At 44.4% G+C, this 19,662-nt stretch overlaps 1 protein-coding gene across 4 annotated transcripts; it reads right to left on the reverse strand.

Annotated features, from left to right (window-relative positions):
* Nucleotides 1–1,823: 1,823 nt before the first annotated feature.
* On the reverse strand, nt 1,824–18,975 carry LOC144152691 (haloacid dehalogenase-like hydrolase domain-containing 5). 4 transcript variants are annotated; one of them, XM_077684085.1, is made up of 10 exons: nt 18,819–18,975; nt 17,370–17,649; nt 16,717–16,829; nt 15,353–15,443; nt 11,604–11,640; nt 10,273–10,447; nt 8,023–8,068; nt 7,091–7,233; nt 6,283–6,439; nt 1,824–5,424 (listed from the first exon to the last, which is right to left on the reverse strand). In XM_077684085.1, the coding sequence occupies exons 2-10, from the start codon at nt 17,568–17,570 to the stop codon at nt 5,221–5,223; spliced, it is 1,167 nt and encodes a 388-aa protein (XP_077540211.1). In that variant the 5' UTR covers nt 17,571–17,649; nt 18,819–18,975; the 3' UTR covers nt 1,824–5,220. The 4 variants fall into 4 exon arrangements, with proteins under 4 accessions (XP_077540211.1, XP_077540210.1, XP_077540213.1 ...); XM_077684084.1 differs by having other exon boundaries at nt 18,711–18,867; XM_077684087.1 differs by lacking the exon at nt 18,819–18,975 and adding an exon at nt 18,529–18,552.
* Between the last annotated feature and the right edge of the window lie 687 nt (nt 18,976–19,662).

Consider the following 19,662-nt stretch of genomic DNA (forward strand, 5'->3'; position numbering starts at 1 on the left):
TGTACGTGCGGCAAATTGGGATCGCGTTTCAAAGTCGCTCGTGCGATCGCTTTCATGTGGCTGCCGAGCAGCGAGCGATTTGTACGTGCGATTGCGGATTCCCGTTGCATCGCCCGTAGCGCCGCTCGCAAAAATCGCTCCACGTGATTACCGCTTAAAGAGGCTTGAAGTGCAGGACTTGGAGACTTAAAATTAGACAGCGCATTCCAGTGAGGGTGTAGGACTATTAGGCTACAATTTTTTAAAATTATAGCCCTAAGGAAGTGAAGAAAATTAGCCGTATATTCGCGTCCTTTGCTCCAAATACGTCAAAACACGTCTTTAGCCCCTGACACGTAGCTACTACTACTCTCTCCCCTCCCACCAGCTGATACTCTTTCCCTTCCCTCCCGCACCTTTCATAAACAATGAAATTAAAGTTGGTTCAGTTCAGCTATCCCCTTCCCATAATCCTTGACAGGCCTCCTTGTTCCTTGTTAATAAAGACAATCAATCGATCAATTTTCACGTGTCGATATGAGGACCGACTAAAGGCTTCTCTGCATTGGGGTGGTGGCAAATACCATCTTACGCATATGGTGGACACAGCATATGGCCAAAGCTTTAAGAAAAAAGTTATTTTCCCTTTGCTATCATGCAAACCAATCCAACCTGTATTCCTAATTAAGTTAAATTCGTATTCTTTCGCGTTTTGTAGCTCAAGAAAGACTATCATCCTTAAAAAATGCGCCCAAGACATGGTGTGAAACACGAGTGTTTGTAACTTGTGGTTTTGTATCCTTCCGAAATAATTAGCTCAACGAAATCCTAGCAGACAAACAGATCTGTTTATTCTGTAGCAGCTTCGTGACACTGCTGCTGCACTTTTGAAGAGATGCATAGAATTGAGCTAAAAAAATTTGGAGAAAAAAAAAATCGCCTAGACAAAAAATGCCAGAACTGATGGGTTTCACACTTGAGCTCTTAAGGCCCTTTCACACTTGCAACAAAAAGAGGGTGAAAGTATGGAATTTCTGTCGCTTTGTCGTCCGGCAATGGTTTTTGTCGTATGGTCCAGACCAAAATTCTGCTGCAGCGACAAAAGTTGGTCAAGACCAAACGACAAACGTGATCTCCGGGTGACTAACTAAAAGGCCCATTCACGCTTGCAAAGAGGCGACGCGATGTCTGTCGCTTTCGTCGCCCGGCGATCACTTTTGGTCCAGACCATACAACAAAAACCATCGCCGGGCAACAAAGCGACAGAAATTCTGTCACTTTCACTCGCTTTTGTTGCAAGTGCGAACGGGCCCTTAAGCAACAGAAATCACGTCGCTTCTGCAAGTGTGAACAAGCCTTTAGCATCAATCCTGTGACTCTACTCTGCTTCTTTAGCAGTTACTCAAGGCAGTAAGAGTGTTCCAAGTGATTCAGTAGTAGTGCGTACAGGAAGTGGTGAGGAACTGTTTTCACACTTGATCTCACCCCCACTGCTCCCTGCGCATGCGCCCTGCTTCCAGGATGCCGCGGCACCTAATTCAAACGCGAAGGCACAGTGGTGTTGCACACCCCGCACCTCAAAACGCGCCATCTGCTCGTTTCGAGGTGCGGCGTGCGACAGTGGGTATGCTTGACTTGACAAACGAGCGCAGGGGACGCTGGAAAGTCGTCGCGATCCATTTTATTGGTTTTGTCAACTGCTGAGCGGTCGCCTCAAGGCCCGTGTTCACGTGCACACGCTGCGGACACAAAAAATTACGTTATGCTAAACAGCTCCGCTGTTAAAAACTGAGCCCACTGCATGACATTTCGATCAGCAGGATGCATTCACACACAACAGCATGGAATAGGAGCACCCATTTATTCATAAATACGCATTTTACTCTGTCTTGGGTTACCACCGACAAGCTCCCACATGCTACACTCTACTTTCCTTATAGCATCATTCCACTGTTTTCCTAGTGTCTAAATCCATTCATGTTAGTAAATACCAGACGCAGTCATCCAGTTTACTATTTCCATTTCAACACAGTAGTCCGGACGGGACCAAATCTGGCTGGTCCTATCAGAGTTGCATTCCCAGAAGCAGGCGTCACGATATGATAGAAATAGTTCTGCTCAGCGCCTGCTATTCTTACCTAGACAGAAAATGTCAGTGTGCGCACAACAGTCACAATAAACAGCGCTAGCTAAAAAGCTGCAGCTCTGCCTCAAGCGGCAAACTAATGGAAATGTTGCACGGAGTTTGTTAGTAGTTAGCGCAAGTAATAAAAAAGCCAGCCGAAACACACACACACAAAAAGAACAACCCCACGCTAATAAAAACATGCACACCGTTGTGCATGTAAATGCAGTCTTTTTAACAAGCTAAAAGAAAATTCACAAATGGAATCAAGAAGCAACAACATGAACTTCACCTCAGATGTAGTATAAAAAACACTAGTGTTTTATAATCCCACGCATGACAACAAACAGCAAAGTGATGTAGTATAAAAAAAACACTAGTGTTTTATGATCGCACACGCGACAGCAAGCTGCAAACTGTGGCTCAAAACAAAATCGGACAAGATAGTCCAGCAGGAAACAAACATGCCTGCTAAATGTATACAAGCAATATAGTTTATCGCGACATGTCATCGGGGGGGGGGGGGGAAACAATGTTCCCGGCTAATCAATGCGACAATAAGAGCGACAAGTGAATCTCACCCACCAAAAGCCTAACAAAACCACAAAATGAGATTACAGCGGCCAGCACCAAGGACATTTGTGTCCTCGTACGTACTCAGAGCTCAAACAATGAAGGAGAAACAGCTACTTCAACGACAATTAAAAGCTGGATTTGGGTTTTAGCAATGAGTAAAGATGCAAAAGTCCCAAGATGGCAGGGAGCAAAGTGAGATGGTGACAAAATGGCAAATTCCCATGCAAAACAACCCGGGCACTGTTCTAACAATGGCCCTGCAAGATGAAACGTCGACAAGAATGAGCAAAACAAACACACCGTGAAACACAGTATTCACTTTAAAATGTGCGGTTAAAACATCCCAGCTGCCTTCCACGTGAAAAGCAGCACGCCACTTCTTTCCGAGCTAAGACTGGTGCAATGCTGTGCGCTGATCAGTTGAGCAAACCAATGGACGATACCAACGCATGTCCACGGCTGTTTCCACACAGTCTATGTAAGAAGGGAACTCCAGCAAAACATGAATATTGTGTGCGGGTGACAAATCAATGAACACTGCACCGAACAACGCAGCCATCAAGAGGATAACAACCTTACATATTGTTTATGCAGGGTGCTACTTCTCAAATCAAAGCAACTCGCAAAGCCAAACTTTCCTTGTAAATAAAAAGCATTCGCTAAAGCTTCCTTGATAAATTTGTGCGCAACTCAAAAGCCACGTCAGCTGGGTTATGCTAGAACTCATCAAAAATAATCGGTGAATGATTCATAAGTATCTCACAATGCCACAGCCATGAAAAAGCAAGGATGAAGATGGCTGGAAATTGATACTTAAGCCACAGCACTGCCGAAGTGTGGAGGAGGCCTACACGTACTCTTGTAAAATATGGGTGATGGTTAGTTTGAGAGCAATGTTACTACGCATCTCTCGGGTATAAGAAAAGGTAAGAACAGAATAAACTGGCTCATCAACCAACACCATTGCACTTCAACTACGGAAACATCCGAAGACATTTGTTGTGCGTTATTGTGGCCATACAGAGCGTGCCTCAATCCACACAAAAAAAATGTAGATAGAGTTTGGCATGTCATGCGCCCCCCTTAGAACCACGTTTCATAAAACTATGATACAGTCTTCGAACCAGCGCAACACACGTATTCCATTAAAATAAACGTAGGTCTTTTCAACAACTGTTAATAAAAATATAACGCCTTGGAGATAGAAAAATACTGAATCCCTTCCAGGGGCATTTATCAAACTGCTTAGCATTTATAGGGCTTCATAAGGATGCATTGCAAGGGAAGCTGCGAGGGTGCGGCAACACAATCTCCATCCACTCAGTTGTCCAGTTACTGCGGATTCTTTGTATACAGTTCTGTGGTGGGGTATCAACAAGCATTCTCTGCCCCATTTCAGCCTCCAATTTTCAAGTTTGGCCAATCTCTCGTGATAGTTTATGAGCAACAACACCACTGGTTAATCCCACCTTGGTTCAGCCAGTATAGCACATTCACTTCAAAAATAGGTGGTGCCCAAGAAGCAGCACCTGCTAACGGATGATAAGGGTTGGCACTATAAATGCTAAGCATCTAAAATACAAATGATTCAAATATTAAAAATAGAGCTGAAAGTACAATGAAAAAATTCTCCCAAGAGCAGAATAAAACAAATAGATAGCATCTTAGAAATTTCTGTGCCTTCATGGCATGTTTTTTTTTTTCCTCCATGCCCAGGAGAATGTTTTAAAATGAGGACCTTGAATAGAAAGATGCCTAAAAGCCTACATTCGTTAAAATCAAGCCTAACTACAACAGCCACGTCCATCACGCTCATATTTTTTACACACTAGCTGTTGAAATAATGTCAAGCTGTTTGTATGACATGTGGAAAACTTTGAAAAAGAACAAGATTATACACCGTGGCAGGAAAACTTGGCTAGGTGTTGCCAAAAAACTTCAAACTCTCCAATGAGAAGAGGAAATGTAAAATAAAAGAGAAAAAAAAAAAAGAAGAAGAGAAGGGAAAGCATAAAAACTGAACCCACACTAACCGGCACTTGCTTTTTTCATCTTGCTCTTCACTGTATGCACAGTTAGAGCTGCCATTTTGTGCTCAACATCTAGATTGACAATCTGAGATGCCACCTTTCCATCCACTTGTGCTGCTGAAATTAAAAAACTGTCCGTCTTGATTTCTACAGAAGGCAATGGATAAACACACACCACGAGAGCAGTAAATGCTCCAAAGGACTCACAGCCCGACACCTACTCTCTACGCAACAAGACAAAGCAACAAGTTTAGCGCTAATCAACACATAAAACTGGCTGCACGCCCCTCGGAAAGAACGCAGTTGTGTGGCAGGCTAAAAGCAAGCTAGCATCCCAAAGCCATGCCCCACCACTCTTGCCACTTATGTAGGTGCTACAAGGTAAAAACGTGTGGCTACAGCGTACATAAATTATTGTTGCCCTATTCCCTCCACGTTTACTGAGATGCACAGCCCTATTAAAGGAAGACGGCCAAGAGAACCCAAGCGGGAAAGAGAGGAGGGGCTTCATCAAGAGAAGCCCTCCCGGTCGAAGATGAGGTCGACGGCCGAGAGGATGTTGTCCACGCGGAAGGTAGGCTCCTTGAGGCCCACTTCGACGGGGAGGAAGTCGCGTGGCGTGTGCTCGCAGCTGTCGTCGTGCAGCTCCTCGTTGTACACCCCCGTGTGCACCAGCACTGAGGTGCAGCTCACTGCACCGCAGCCTCCCACCATCTGCATACCCCAAAACACCAGAGACCATTAAGAGCGACTGTAGCAGTTGGACTCGGCTCTGGAACAAGCCTTCTTTAATACGACTAACCCAGAGCCACTCATTTTTTCCAAAGAAAACACAAGTTCGCATGAATTTAGAGTTTTACACAGGGTAAAGTCTTCGCTCAAAGCCGTTCATTGTCAACAAAGCATTCCTGTGAAAGCACGCCCCCAAAAAAATGAAGGAAGCTCACACTAACGTGCAAGACTTGAGGATAGCGAAGCTGTACGCAACCTTCACTACCATCACGATGGTTTAAGTCCACAATTGCAACCCATTTGCTTCCTTTTCACGGCTGCAACGGCCTTTGCTCCATCACTGTTGCTATAAGTGTGAGCTTCCTTCATTTTTTGGAAGTGCTAATCATTGGACATCACCTCTGAGGGGCATACGCTATGACGTGTATTTCTCATTTCAAGCAAATGTTGCCCCAATTACGGCGAATGCTGGAGATTTTTTTGGCAATCTTGGCCAATCTCCCCACGTGGGTATGCTTGGCTTGACAAACATGCGGCACGGACACTGGGACGTTGCCACGAGGCACGAACACATGATCATTAGGCATTTTTTTGGCTTTGTTAAACACCGGGCGGCCGTCACGAGGCCCACGCTCACGTGCGCGTGCACGGAAATTTCTTGGTAATTTTAACTGCAAACACAAAAAATTACAATTTTCTAAACAGCTTCGGTGTTAAAAGCAAGGGCCTCAATCCGTCAGCAAGACTGGATTGTGTAGCTTGTCACGTTTTGTTCTTTGCGAGAAAAACTTCTCTCGACAACACTTGTCCTGGCAGTGAATTGGAGGAATTTCAACTCGCCTCTGCCGCCGAGTCCTTGGAAATGCCCGAGTTCAAAGCCTGCCGGGCAGAGTTGGAGCCGGCCGCCAGAATCGCCTTGGGGAAGTCGTCCTTCCGGCGGCGTTCCAAGTAGCGATTGTACAGATTGGCGCCATAGATGTCGGTGTTGATGTTGTCCCTTTGCGAAGGTATGACAATGCAGCAGAGTTTTAGAGTTGAAAAGACAAATAAAGTAAACGAAGAGCTAACAGTGCATTTTTAAAGGACACAAATCACTTACACAGAATTAATCACGTAAGGCACCAGCAATGGCACCCAATACAAAAGTTTTGTGCAGTGGCAGTTGCTGCACTCCTGATTTCTTGAACTTCAAAAAACTGCTAGTTCAAGTTATGTTCGTGTCAAACATAACTGCTTTCATGCTTCATGCTCAACCCTAGGTCATCCTAATATGTGGCATTATAACCGAGTTTGGTTGAGTTTTGGTCATTCTAAGTACACAGCCTCTACAAAAATTATCGAATTCGTACACAGAAAAAGATGCTTCTGTGAGCGTTGAGCCTCTAGAAAACAAAAAGCAAAAAGGCCTGAGGTTTAGGTAAATTCTGAGAAATTGTTTTAGGCATGAAAACTGTTGAGAAAACATTAGGTAACTGAAATCTGGTACAAAACCTTTTCTCGCGCAAATAAAAATGCTTCGGACGAAGCACTTGTTTTTAGTCGCGAACAGTTCTCGGGGTCTAACAGTGCGCCTATCCCACACCAGGGAGAAGAATGAACCGATGCACTTCGCATGCAGCCACACAGAGGAGAATGCATGGGGCCTCACCCAATTGCAAACAGGCGCCGAATGGGGTGCGTAATGCCCAACCTCTCGGCCTCCTCTTGAACACAGGATTCGGCGTGCAGGTAGGTGATCTCACTAGGCTTCCCAATCAGAGCCGTGTAGATCATATCCCGGCCAGTTATTTTCTGCAATGGCGTACGGGAAAAAAGCAACGATGAACTCCCGAGTGTCTAGTTGCCACAATTTTTCCTTCTGGCAGCCATGAAACAGACAAAAGAAACTTGCATGGCTATTACACAATTGCACTGAGAGTATTTCAATGCAGCAGCTATGCCACGATACTACAGTGGTTTGTTATTGTGGTGAGAGCTGTCAGACTACTGGGCCTTTGCTGAGTGTGCAGGAGAATGGGAACAACGAACGCCAAGTCAGTGCTGGGCATTTGCACAAACTAATACTGTAAACAGCAATATTAACTGTAAGCGCAGATACCTTTCTTCCTGCCATTGTTCTCAAAGCACTGCCTTCGCTTGAATTATCTGCATTAAACAAGGACACCCAACAACTGAAAAAAAAGCTGCCTATAACGGTTAAAAAACTGCATGAAATGGGGAGAGTACTCTGTATGCAGAGTACTCTCCCTACCTCGTGCACTAGCACTGCTTCGAAGCAAACTACTGAAGCAGGGGAAATTTTTCACTTTGCCCTACGAAATAAATTATGAAAGCACGTCACGTTCATACACAACCTGAATTTGTTCCGCGAGTAGTTTAAAGCTCAGGAACTCGAAAAAGTTTTCACTCTTGGTTTTTTGTCAGTCGCAAAATGTCGCAAAACATTTCATTGCAGTTTCTTGCACAGAACTGCACTGTAGAAAGTGCAGAAGCCATCTAATCAGTGATTAATTATCAAACTAATAACTTAAGTCAGTTCTTTAAGAAAGTGGGCAAACAATTGACAAAGATGAACCTTACCTTGTACAAATTTTCCAAGCAGACTAGAAAGGCACCATGACCGAACCTGCATTAGAACAATGTTTCCAATCAGTAAACATTACGAAATGAGGAACGGGGAGGGACAGAGGGGGAGCTGGGGAAGGAGGAAGGGGGAGAGGGTGGGTCCACGCAAAGTACCTAACAAAAAAGAAAAAGCAGCTATTTTTTTTGGCCATTCCCAGAACCCAAGAAAATATGATTCTCACACGCTTTTTATACAAATGATTGATTTCTGCATTAATATTAATGAAGTGCCAAATTTGACTGATTGATTGATTGGGACATTTATAGCGCCGACGCAACGAACGCAATGAGGCGCGCTGTAGTGGAGGGCTCCGGATTAATTTTGACCACCTGAGGATCTTTAATGTGTGCCGAAATCTCGTGCACACGGGCGTTTTTGGTTTTCGCCTTGAACCCGCATCCTCATGCTCAGCAGCGCAACTCCTTAGCCACTGAGCCACCCCCGTGGGGCCAAAATATACACACATATATACACACAGATAAAGAATTATTGTCCGAGTAGTACGAGTGGCGCTGTCTACCACCCCAAAGCGCAGACAACAAATTCCTGAATATATATACCCGAGAAAGTGAAGGCGAAAAACAGTCCCGCCGGTAGCGTAATGGTTATCGCACCAGACGGGTATTCTGGAGGTTGTGGGTTCGGATCCCACCCGGCGGGCATTTTTTCTCCACTTTCTTTCTTCCAGAAATTCTTTATCTGTTTCAACGACCTACCTACCGCATCGTCCCCTTTGCTTTCCTTGGCATTCTTGGCTGCCAATCCTTATTTCTGTGTATGTATGTATGTTTGTGTATGTATGTATGTATATATATGTATGTATGTATATATATATATATATATATATTTTTTTTTTTTTCTATATAGCTAGTGTGTGACAAAACAATTTCCCCAAACTTCATTGCACTGGTAATCTGTGGCCCCAATCAATCTGTTCACAGAGCCCCGGCCCTATCAGGGCAGACACGGACCCGCAAATCTGGGCAGCCCAAAGGTGTGCGTTTTCTTCCATGCACCCTTATCTCTGGGGCCCGAAGACGGCTGATAATCTTCGTGCGAGATACGCTTTTGCCGAGACAGGTCTGCCGGGCTTCCGGCCAGGTTGCTGGGCGACCTCAATTTACTGCCTGCCCGGGCTTCTCTTTTTGCACAAGTGACAGGGATGTTTTCAGCAGCGAACCATTTTTCACACTCCCTAGTCCCTCCTGTCTCCACGACATGCGCATGCTAAATAAACACAGGTTGCTTCTACATGTCTCAGACGAAACACACTGTGCCCATTACTCACGTACACAGCATGACAGTGGTTTCTCCAAGCACGTTTTGTAGCATTAAGGCACCAAATGCCACAACCACGTGAACGCCACATGTGCGAATTGGAAGGCGAGAAAATGAATTCGAAAAAGTTTCAGCCAGTAGCTAAGATGGTTGAAATGACTAAATGTGTTCTATTATGCATAGAAAAATAGTATAAGGAAATCGATAATTACGCCTTGTCTATCAACACCAGCCGACTAAGTTCTAGACTGCTATTACAGCCTGGTTGCTGCTCTTTCAACAGTAACATGTAGCATGACATATGCATCATTAAATGTCATTGGATCATGTGGTGAAATTTGCTCACAGAGCCAAAAGATTTGCTAGTATTTGCCAGAACACGTACAGTACCTTCTAAAACAATGATAATGGGGACTATCTGATTGCAGACAATTAAAAAGCTTCCCTCCAACAGCTGATGCTCTAAAGTGAACTTTTGCCACATATGTATTTGCCGGGAAAACACCACGTTAGGTGTTTGTAAGTTAGGCTAGTTTCAAAGAATATACAAATACAAAGCATGGCAAAGATAGACTTTAATAGCTTTACAATTGCCTGCTGGTTTTTAACACTGATTAAGAAGTTGGCTTCACTCGCGAGTAAAATTTCCAGTCGACGAAATTCCGCCAATCCAGAACAACATGGCTTTTATAGGAGCAAGCATTGCCACTCTATAGGGATATAAAAAGAGAAAAAAGAAATAATCTAGGACAGCTCGGCGTGTATGCTGCTTCTGAAAATTGCGGGGGCGACATTGAATAACAGTTCCCTCTCTCTTTTTTGTGGCTGTAATTTCATTACACTCGCAAGCACGCTGTCCACGCTTTTCATGGTGTGCAACGCCGTGATGGGCACGGCTGTGGTGGCAACTGATCAGCATCACAGACCTGGGCAGACAGGCCTCGGCCATCCACTGCAGGTCCATGTTGCAGGCCAGGATGGGCAGGTGCGGGTAGGGGATGGCGGGCGCGGCCGCACACGGGAGCCCGTTGGTCATCAGCACATCCACAATCAGCTGCAGGCTCGTCTCCCACCTCACGGGCTCCCCAAACAGCACCACGGCTACAGGGGGCAGGATATGACCATTCGGTTGTGCAAGCACGCACTTGTGCGCAAGCACCATGTGCACCCCCCGACAACAGCAATGCTCCCCCCTAAGTCTCGCCAAGAACTAACAACCAGGCAGATGTGGCAAACGGCAGTGGACGCACCATGAGCAAATCGTTTCAAGGCGACCGCATGGATACAGAATTTTTTAATAACTCTAAACGATTCGCAAAAACTAATTTCAACGGTCCCAGAATGCAGCTCCATAAGGAGTAATGCCTGCCAAGTTTTATCTCGCTGGTGCCTTGTGGAAAAAACGTTCGTGGCAACGGAGAAAGCTCCTTAAGTACACCCAGCAGACTTGTCAACGTGACTGTGGCATCAACAAGGCACATTTTCAAAGCAGTTGCCTCACAAGCCCTAGCTGTCACTCGCTTCGTGCGGGATGCTGCCTTGCACAGTTTTCACATCGACTATGCCCAAAAGTCAGCTGAAGAGTTGGCACTTTGTGCAGGAGCCAGAAAGGTGATAGAGGGCTAACTTTTTCGCTTCGCCACCAAGGTTTGACAAGTTTATTTGACAAGACCTACAGGCCTTCCTTGTCTCTTTTCAAGTGGCATTAGATTGAGCAAGCGGTAAAAGCGGTGTGCAGTCGAGCCTACTTGCAACAATTCTGGCCATAACAATTTTCAAGATTAACCCCATCAAGATTGTGCCCTTTGGCAAATTCCAGTTCCAGTTATAGTATTGCCACGAAATCTAAGCATTTATAAATAAATGTTAGTTAGCATGAACAAGAGCCACTAAGGTAAACTTCGTAGTAGAAACACCGAGCAGCAATGCAGCCATTCTTGTTCCTTGCATGGCGCGGGAATTTACACATCAGGCACTCTCTACCATGCCATTTCAGCTACGAATAACTGCACCGAATTTCTACAGCTTGAACTTTCGCAGCCCTGACTACCCATCTCACTGCAGCTTAACTTCGAGCACTAAGCAAAGGTTCGATGATTGAAACCTTTCTTCCTCCCTCCACTTAAGGATGTGTGCCTTCACACCTGACGCAGAAGAGCTCTGTTTACTGTTCAATAACATTTTACATAGCACATCTGTCAAGCAACATGGCCCTGCTCATTAATGAGTAAATGAGGGAATTAAGCTGATTACTCACCTTCAACTCTTGGAAAATATTGCTCAAATGGTGAAGGCTGTTAATGACAAAAAAAAAAAAAAAGCATGGCACTTAGCTTTTTTTACGCCACTAAAATCCCGAAGAGGACCTGATGTCCGCAGTCAACTATACAAGCAAAAAAAAATTGTATTTTTTTATCCCCTTGCCACTCCAAAACAGGTGTAAAGGCATCATAAAAATCTAATACCAGTTTTATTAGCACAAAAACAAATCTAATCAGAGCGTACCACACCAGCTAAAACATAAGAATACAATGTATGCTCACAGCATCAACAGGAAGGCATTGGCATACTTTGGGTATTTTGGGTGAGAAAGTAAGCAAAAATGTTTACTGTAGGCTGTTTTCACAAGAGATCGGACAGGCGTGTCCAGTCGACATATTTAATTTTGACGAAAATTTTATATATAGCTCCTTATAATTTCCCTTTCTCAAAAAAATTCTCAAAACCGGCTCGGGTCATTGGTGTGTTGAGCAGTTTGCGGAAAACTGCTAACTTCTGCCGCTGTAAAACAAAAACTACAGCGGCTATTGCCCCAGTTCTTTTTATGTGAAGGCTTTGCATACTCTCAAATGCTTTAACATATTTGTGTTTAGCTTGTAGAGTGAATTCCTTTTAACGAAAATTCCCAAATTCCCACATCTTTAAAATTCCCGCATCTTACCAACTCTGAGCAGTGCATGATGAGATGCATCCAGAAGAGCGATCCAATTGGGGTGCTTTTCTACAACTTTCTATGCTTTTCTACCTTAGCTTTAATTTGTGAAAGTTTGAAAAAAAAAAAATCGAAGATGGCTTTTTTTTTTTAACTGGCTTTCAAAATATGTATACCAAAATGCGTTACCTTGCTGCAGTAGAGGGTTTTTTCACATTGAACTGTCCTGACCACATAACCTAAAATTGGCACTAAGATTGAACAAGGATAGAAGAAAGCACCAGCATATTTCAATTACCTAGCTTGTTGAGATTCTAAGAATTGCCCACATTTGGGCAATTTTCAATTTTTTTTTTCAATTTGGGAATTTTATTATAAAGAATTTGCTCTGCAAGCCAAACACAAATATATTGAATCATTTAAGAGTATGCAAAGTCTTTACATAAAAAGAACTAGGGCAACAGCTGCAAGTTTTTGTGTAACAGCGGTAGCAAATTTCCAATTTTCCGAAAGCCGCTCAATGCACCAGCGAGCCGAGCCGGCTTCAGGAATTTTTTTTTTCACAAAATAACTTTACATGTTGTCCCTAGTGCACAAGGAGCTATATACAAAATTTTCGTCAAAATTAAAGATGTCAACCGGACCTGCCTGTCCAATCTCTCGTTAAACTGGTTTGGCACAAAATTTGTACATCACTGCAACCTAGTGCATATACCAACATCTCAAAGTGGAATGATTGGTAAAACAATGTTGGCTGGGATAGACGTTATATTGTGCTACAGTTATAACTGGACTACAAAATTGGATGGGATTGCTGTAAGGAGTGACCCAGAGGGTGCAAGGTGGCATAGAGTTTCATACAATAATAACTAGAAAGGAATCTGGCACTAGTTTCAACGCTAACTCCACGACGGTGCTTACGCTTCAATCGGTAGTACTGAACCGAACTGCGTAGGATCGAAACATGGGTACGGCTGCGCATATTGAGTTTTTTTTTCCATGAAACAATCACGGTGCGGTTTGCTGTTTACAGATTACTCTGTGCACAAAAAATTTAGCTCCTAAAAACTGATGTTGAACGAAATAAAACGGCGCGTTAGGTAAAAAGCAGACGCGGGGTCGAGGAGTATTTTTGCCGTTTTCCGCCAACTACACCGAAACACAGACTTCTTTAAAAACTATTCGTAAAAGTTTAGGCTCTTGTACTTCTTATTATCAAGAAAAAGGTTTTGTACTCCTAAATACAAGGGAATCGCTTACCTTGAAAGAAGTTATTTTAGCCTGAATTAGTGACATTCATTAAGCTGCGTTCCTATTGGCCACTGGTCCGGGTGGTCTACGCCGTAGGAGCCAGCGTTTGCACGAAAAATGTGGATGTCCCAAGCAGTTCGCAACCGTCATTAGCTTTTAAAATAAATTGCTCTGCCGAATGAGTGCCACCGCAACTCCTAAATCGCAGGCAACTTCGCCTAATACACTGCCATCATTTGTGTTTTCGCGCTCATTGTGCCAACAATGAATTCTTAACCTACCCGATTCGCAACTTTTGTTATACTACAACCTTCCCACTCAGGCCGGCGTCAGCGCACGTGCGACATTCAGTTCAAGGATAAATGTATTTTCGAACGCTTCTTCCAACACCCCACATAGGCAAAGGCTTTCATGCAAGACCACGATGAAAATGAAACTGGCTGCATGATCTAATCCATAGTACTTTTCGTGAAGCCATCAACCGCCAATCTGAATCCACAACTACCCATCACGTCCATTGCGGCGAACGATCGCAGCGCCAGATTCTTCTCAAGTTATTATTGTATGAAACTCTATGCAAGGCGGTAAAAGAACTTGAGAGATGGGATTGCTTTTAAGTCCCAGTGGTTTTAACTGCTTCGACTTATCAGAGGCAACTCGCATTTAGGTGGCCAAGGTGCCATCATAGTAGAATCAAAGTGTGGAAAATATGGAACTGGGGTAGTTTTTAAAATTAAAATAGTCGTTTAGCCTAATATTACGGTTATAATATAAGCCTATGCTAGTGTGGTGTAATTTGAACTTTAACTCGTTTTATGGTTTTTTTTTCTCCCAGTCACACATGGCTACGGACAAGGCGGCACCATTCAACTGCTGAAGATTACACCTATGATAACGAATGAGATGACACTGGTCACTGCCATAAGATATTGAGTGGCATGAAACTGGCCATCCTTTATGACGGTCCTAATGAGAAAATGAGGCATAATTTGAGCTCCCCAGCTTCCGTTCAATAACAAACAATGCATTATTACTTAGAAATAAATAATTACAGCTGGCGTTTCCTTCTCCTATTTCCCTTTTTATTTTGTGACAAGAGAGAGTGCGTCGCAAACTGTGAAGACCAAGCACCGCTCACACACCAATCAGAGCATAAGCTGCCATCACCAAAGAGAAGGACAAAGAAAGTATGAATAGTGAAGCTTGGTCTCCTCATCCCTTCCACTTTTGATCCCCCATTTTTGCTGCTGTTTGTCGTATGTACGTCCGCTGGCAGTAAAAGCGGATAACTGTACTCGTGTGGTCATTTATACATCTTCCAAACATACCTACTCATCAAGGCAAAACATCAGCCAAACATCCACGCCGAAACGAAGGGTTTTGCATGCAACTTGTTTAATAACGCTTAGGAAGAAAGCATTTGGCAGGTTTGTTCTACATTTAGATGGTCCTAAATGCTTAACACGAAGCTCTAAGGTGATGATAGCGTCACTAAATAAAGGCTTTTAGAGTATCGACACTCTTTTCTCTCATTGTTATGTGCCGCCAGGATTTTCATTTGTTGGTCGGCACCACGTGATATTTGTTTACATATGGGCGCATCCATTTTGTTTCTCGGCACCTCTCCTCTCTCTCTGCTGCACAGACGCTAGAGCGGCCGGTCACGTTCTGCCCGTCACACCCGGCAGCGGTTTCATGGGGAGAGACGGCAACACTGCAAGCCAGAAACAAAATGGCCCCCAGATGCTTCCATGTGCACGAAGCGTAGCTTATTTAGTGACGCTAGGTGGTGGTGCCAATAAGTTGCGGAATTTTCTGCTTACCTCAGTTTGTCTGCGTTTGTGGTCTACGGCATCCAGGAGGGGAAAATGAGATCGCAAATTATCAACAGTAGAGACCTTTGTAAAGCCTAGCCTGCAAGGAACAAGTGCAAAGCCTGTTACCAGTGGTAAATGCGTCATTTGAGAAGAGGATGGCATTCCTAGCCCATTGATCATTACTGCCTTCAGGACTTTGCTCTAACAGTTTTGAGCTCGTGAAGGTAGTTTCAGCTATCAGCTTGGGAAGCCTTTTCAGTGCATTTCTGGAGTGAAGATTATCTTCGATATGCAGGTTTCTCCATTGCAAGTTTTACAAAGTTCTGAATTTGGAGGTAAAAAAACAAGGCACTATTTTGAAATCTCTTTTTTGTTAGCAGTCTTTTTCAAATTCAGTTTTATTTTCACCAGGAAAGTGGCAGTCATTATCAACACCATTCTATTAGGACACACAAACCTAACACAGTCACTGTCTAGCAAGAAGCTTGTAACACCTCAAAACCAAAGTTAACAGACTCAAGGCATTTTTGCAGGCATTTTAAGCTGCCATCTCAGTCATGTGACAAATGAAATCAATTATGAGTAACGTCAGCAGACATATTCCATGAGTTGTTGCCAAGGCACTTTATCTGTTTTGAGGAGTAAACTCGTTTTCTGGTTGCTGCCTTCGAGAATGCAAGGAAACACTTCTGAGTGGATTCTTGTAGCTCACCAAAAAAATAAAAGGAATTGTCTAATCGTTGACCATCTCAGCAACAACATTTTCAGCCAAGATTTAGAATCGCTCCCACGTTTTTATCATCTTCTCTTGTCAGAAGAATTGCATTGTAAGCTATCATGGTGTGCCGAAGATATCTGAGCTGATGGAAAATTTCCAACAAGTCAGGTGTAGCCTGATATACACAAAATTCTGGGAAAATTGGGTCTTACACAAAAACAAAAGACCCTGGTTACATGACATTGCCTACTCTATGTTTCCCAGCATTTTAAAGTGTCATTTCAATTCCAAGTCATTATCCTTATCCACAACAAAAGTTGTGGATAAGGATATAAACAACATTAACAACAACAGTTAAGAAGATTTCTCCAGGCTTTCTCAATGCAGTATTTATTTATGATGAGCACGGCTATAATACACAAGCTGCTACTACAGAATCTGGCCAATAAGCTCTTTCGCGCTTTTGCAATGAATACTCTTTTTCAATGCAATAAGCTCTTTTGCAATTGTTCTTTTGAAATTTCTTATTGCTCTTTTTCAATAAGCTCTTCTGCAATGAATGGCCTTACAAAAAGGTACCTCATCTCGAACTTCCCAAAAATGCCCCCCCATACAAGGCACGGAACAGCAAGGTAAGAGGGGAAAAGGTTACCCGTGCGCTATGTCCACTATGGGGCCCTGACCAGAGATCAGGCAGTGCTTGTCGTGAAACTGCTGGAACATGCGTAGTGGGCTGTGGGACATGACAACCTGCTGCTCCACAATCTGAAAGGCAAAGTTCCCACCATACGTGATGCAAGATGAATTCACAAAACAGCTGAATGGCGCAAGTTTGTATACTCTGTGTTCAGCAATCATTCAGCAAAGCTACCAGACTTGCTTCTTTTAGATTTATATGTCCTTTCTGCGAATTAGAGTTTGAAATGGGGGAATAATTAATATCCCTGCTGCACGAGCGTTTGAAACAACATTCGAGTCAAGTGGCCTTTAAAACATCAAATATTTTACATTTTAAATTTCAGAAGCCATTTGACTCAGTGGCATTGCAAATGTTCATATAGCAGGGGTATTGGTGAATAGAACATGCTACAAGATTTTAGAAAGCTGTGAAACGCAGTGAAGTGGCATCAGTGGAGAACAACCAGGTGCAAAAATATCGAACTATCTCTTTCAAAAAATTGCCTAAACAAGCTCTGCCAACCCAATTTTACCATTCACAGATTGTGCCGTCACAAAGTGAACCATGAAAAATGCACAGAGCAGTGACACAAATTTTCATGGGGGAAAGAAAAAAACGCTGCTTACTTGAACACCTAGCCACTGTGAAAGTTGATGCGCTTTGTCCTGCCGCCGGGAGTTGCCAGCATTGGTGACGAATATCGTGGGAACCCGGAACTTGCCCTTGGAGTCTATGAGCTTTTGGAACGCCTTCACGGCGTGCGAGATTACTTTCCGACCTCGGACAATGACTCCGTCAATGTCGAGCAGGAGACCAAAGTGGGCCATGACGACAACCTGCTTGCTTAGCAAGGCAGTCTGCTGTGCTGACTTTCAGGCCACTTTAGCCGCAGACAACTTCATAGGGCTGGAATACAAAAGGTACACATGCAGTTGTGAAGAACTTTGACCCAAAAATGCACATCACCGACGACACAAAAAATTGTCTATTGAAAATGTTTCTGGCACACACACATTTTGCGCAATCCTAACAGGCAAACCTAGCAAGATTCGACGAGAAAAGTTTTGAACATTTCATTTTGACATACGTTCAAATCTTCCTGTCAGTTTTTACTATCTCAAAAACCTTATGGTTGTGAGCATTGGCGATGCCTGGACTATAAAGATGACAACAACGACATACTTCTAGCGATTCTCGTTCAGCAATTGTTTCTCCCGCTGCGATACATCACTACAAGGCTCACGAAAAGGGCGACCTCGCAAAGCTGCTGCCGGCAACGGCTGCACGGCGCAGCACAAACGTCACAACGGTCGCGATGTAAAAGAGTGCCCATGCGATAAATTATAAATTTGCGTCACTGAAGGCGCAATGTCCGCACAGGTGAACGCGAGGCCGCTATCTGGTTGCGAAAGTCTGCCAGAACGCCAGCCCACTTCACAGTGCACGCCAAAACCCAGGAGGGGACCCAAAACAGCTGTCTACTGGTTACGCAATCCTACGCTTCCAGACCCAGCCGGTGCCCCAAGGTTAGCGGCGGCTGCGGTCATTTGAAGTTGTAACAAGCCTTGCCTCTACAAGCGGGATGTCCGCGAGCTGGCTCGCGAAACTGGCCAGGGTTTATGAAACCCGCATTGCCCAAGCGATGAAACGGGAAACGCTGGTTGAGCAGCAGTGCAAAACGCTGGATATCAGCTGATTCAATCGGCTATGAGGCGCGCTTGCTTGCGAGCCAGGGAAAGAAGCGCTTATGACAGCTTGTTCATTTAAATAAAAGAGAATCATCACCAACGAATTCGCGCCGCTGAACTAATACTACACATTTCATCAGCGTTCTGCAATTGGGCGGTCGTACGTGGTTTCATTGAGCGGTTCAAGCTCAGCACACAGAGACCCCCCCTTTCATCCGCTCCGCCCGAAAGCTAAAGTCAGCCAGTAGCGACGAGTAAACGGTTCCCCTTAGGGCTTGCCTCGGGTGCTGAGATTCAAAGGCCAGTGACTGTCCATGTGGCAGCATCGGACTCGCAATTCCAAGCTTCACATCACTGTTACTAGGTTACAAAAACGGCTTGCCGTACCTGCCATGGCGACCGAGAGTTTCGCAGAACCAGAGCGGAGCTGCTGCTGGTGGAGCAAAGGAGAGGTGTGTGCGTCAGCAGCCAATCAGGTGTTCCGCTTGCATTTACGTCACACTTTGAGCAACTGTCAAGCGGCACGTGTTCGCTGCATTTGTGTGAAAATTTTAGATGACGTACGGCGCCGCAAAGATGTCTGGGGATGCTGTTCTGACTGGTTGGGCCGCCGGATGAGCTCGAGCGAGCTTGTTATTCCCTGTCCCTGACGTCAGCACCCATTGCGATAAAGCGCGTGGTTTTGTTGAACCAATGGACCAAAGGGTCCTGAAGTTGCGCCGTTGATCAGTACAATTTTCGGGTGTATTATGCCCGGCGAGGGTCCACCCCGGTTTGACGCAGTGGATGTGAACCTTACTTGCGGGAGTCAAAATCGACGCTGAGGGCTGGCATAAGCGCTGATGTGGACTTGCATACCTCTTTCTATTTCCATACGTACGCAGTAGACCGAATTTCGAATCATTCTGCAGGTTTTTTGGTATTTCCTCTTTCTTACACCGTTTAAGGCGGCTCTTCGTAATCGACAGGGTATCCAAAACCCAAGTTGACGCACTGGTGGGCACTGGTACTGCACTCGTATTAATCGCATACGTTTTCGTGCATGGAAAGGAAGGATTGAAAAGATAGCTGACTTTTCATGCGCGAAAATCACGTTAGAAATGCGAGCGTGGCCCAATTTTCTAATCTAGCTGCGCCTCGGCGCCTGCAGATTTTACCAATATCAATCTTCCTTTGAATACATAGACATGCTGTTTGTTTTGCACCGCTCAGTGCAAGTGGCGGATCAGAA

This window comes from Haemaphysalis longicornis, unplaced genomic scaffold (assembly GCF_048455015.1).
Source record: "Haemaphysalis longicornis isolate Haplotype H1 unplaced genomic scaffold, Haemaphysalis longicornis Haplotype H1 scaffold_9, whole genome shotgun sequence".
Lineage (NCBI taxonomy): Eukaryota > Metazoa > Arthropoda > Arachnida > Ixodida > Ixodidae > Haemaphysalis > Haemaphysalis longicornis.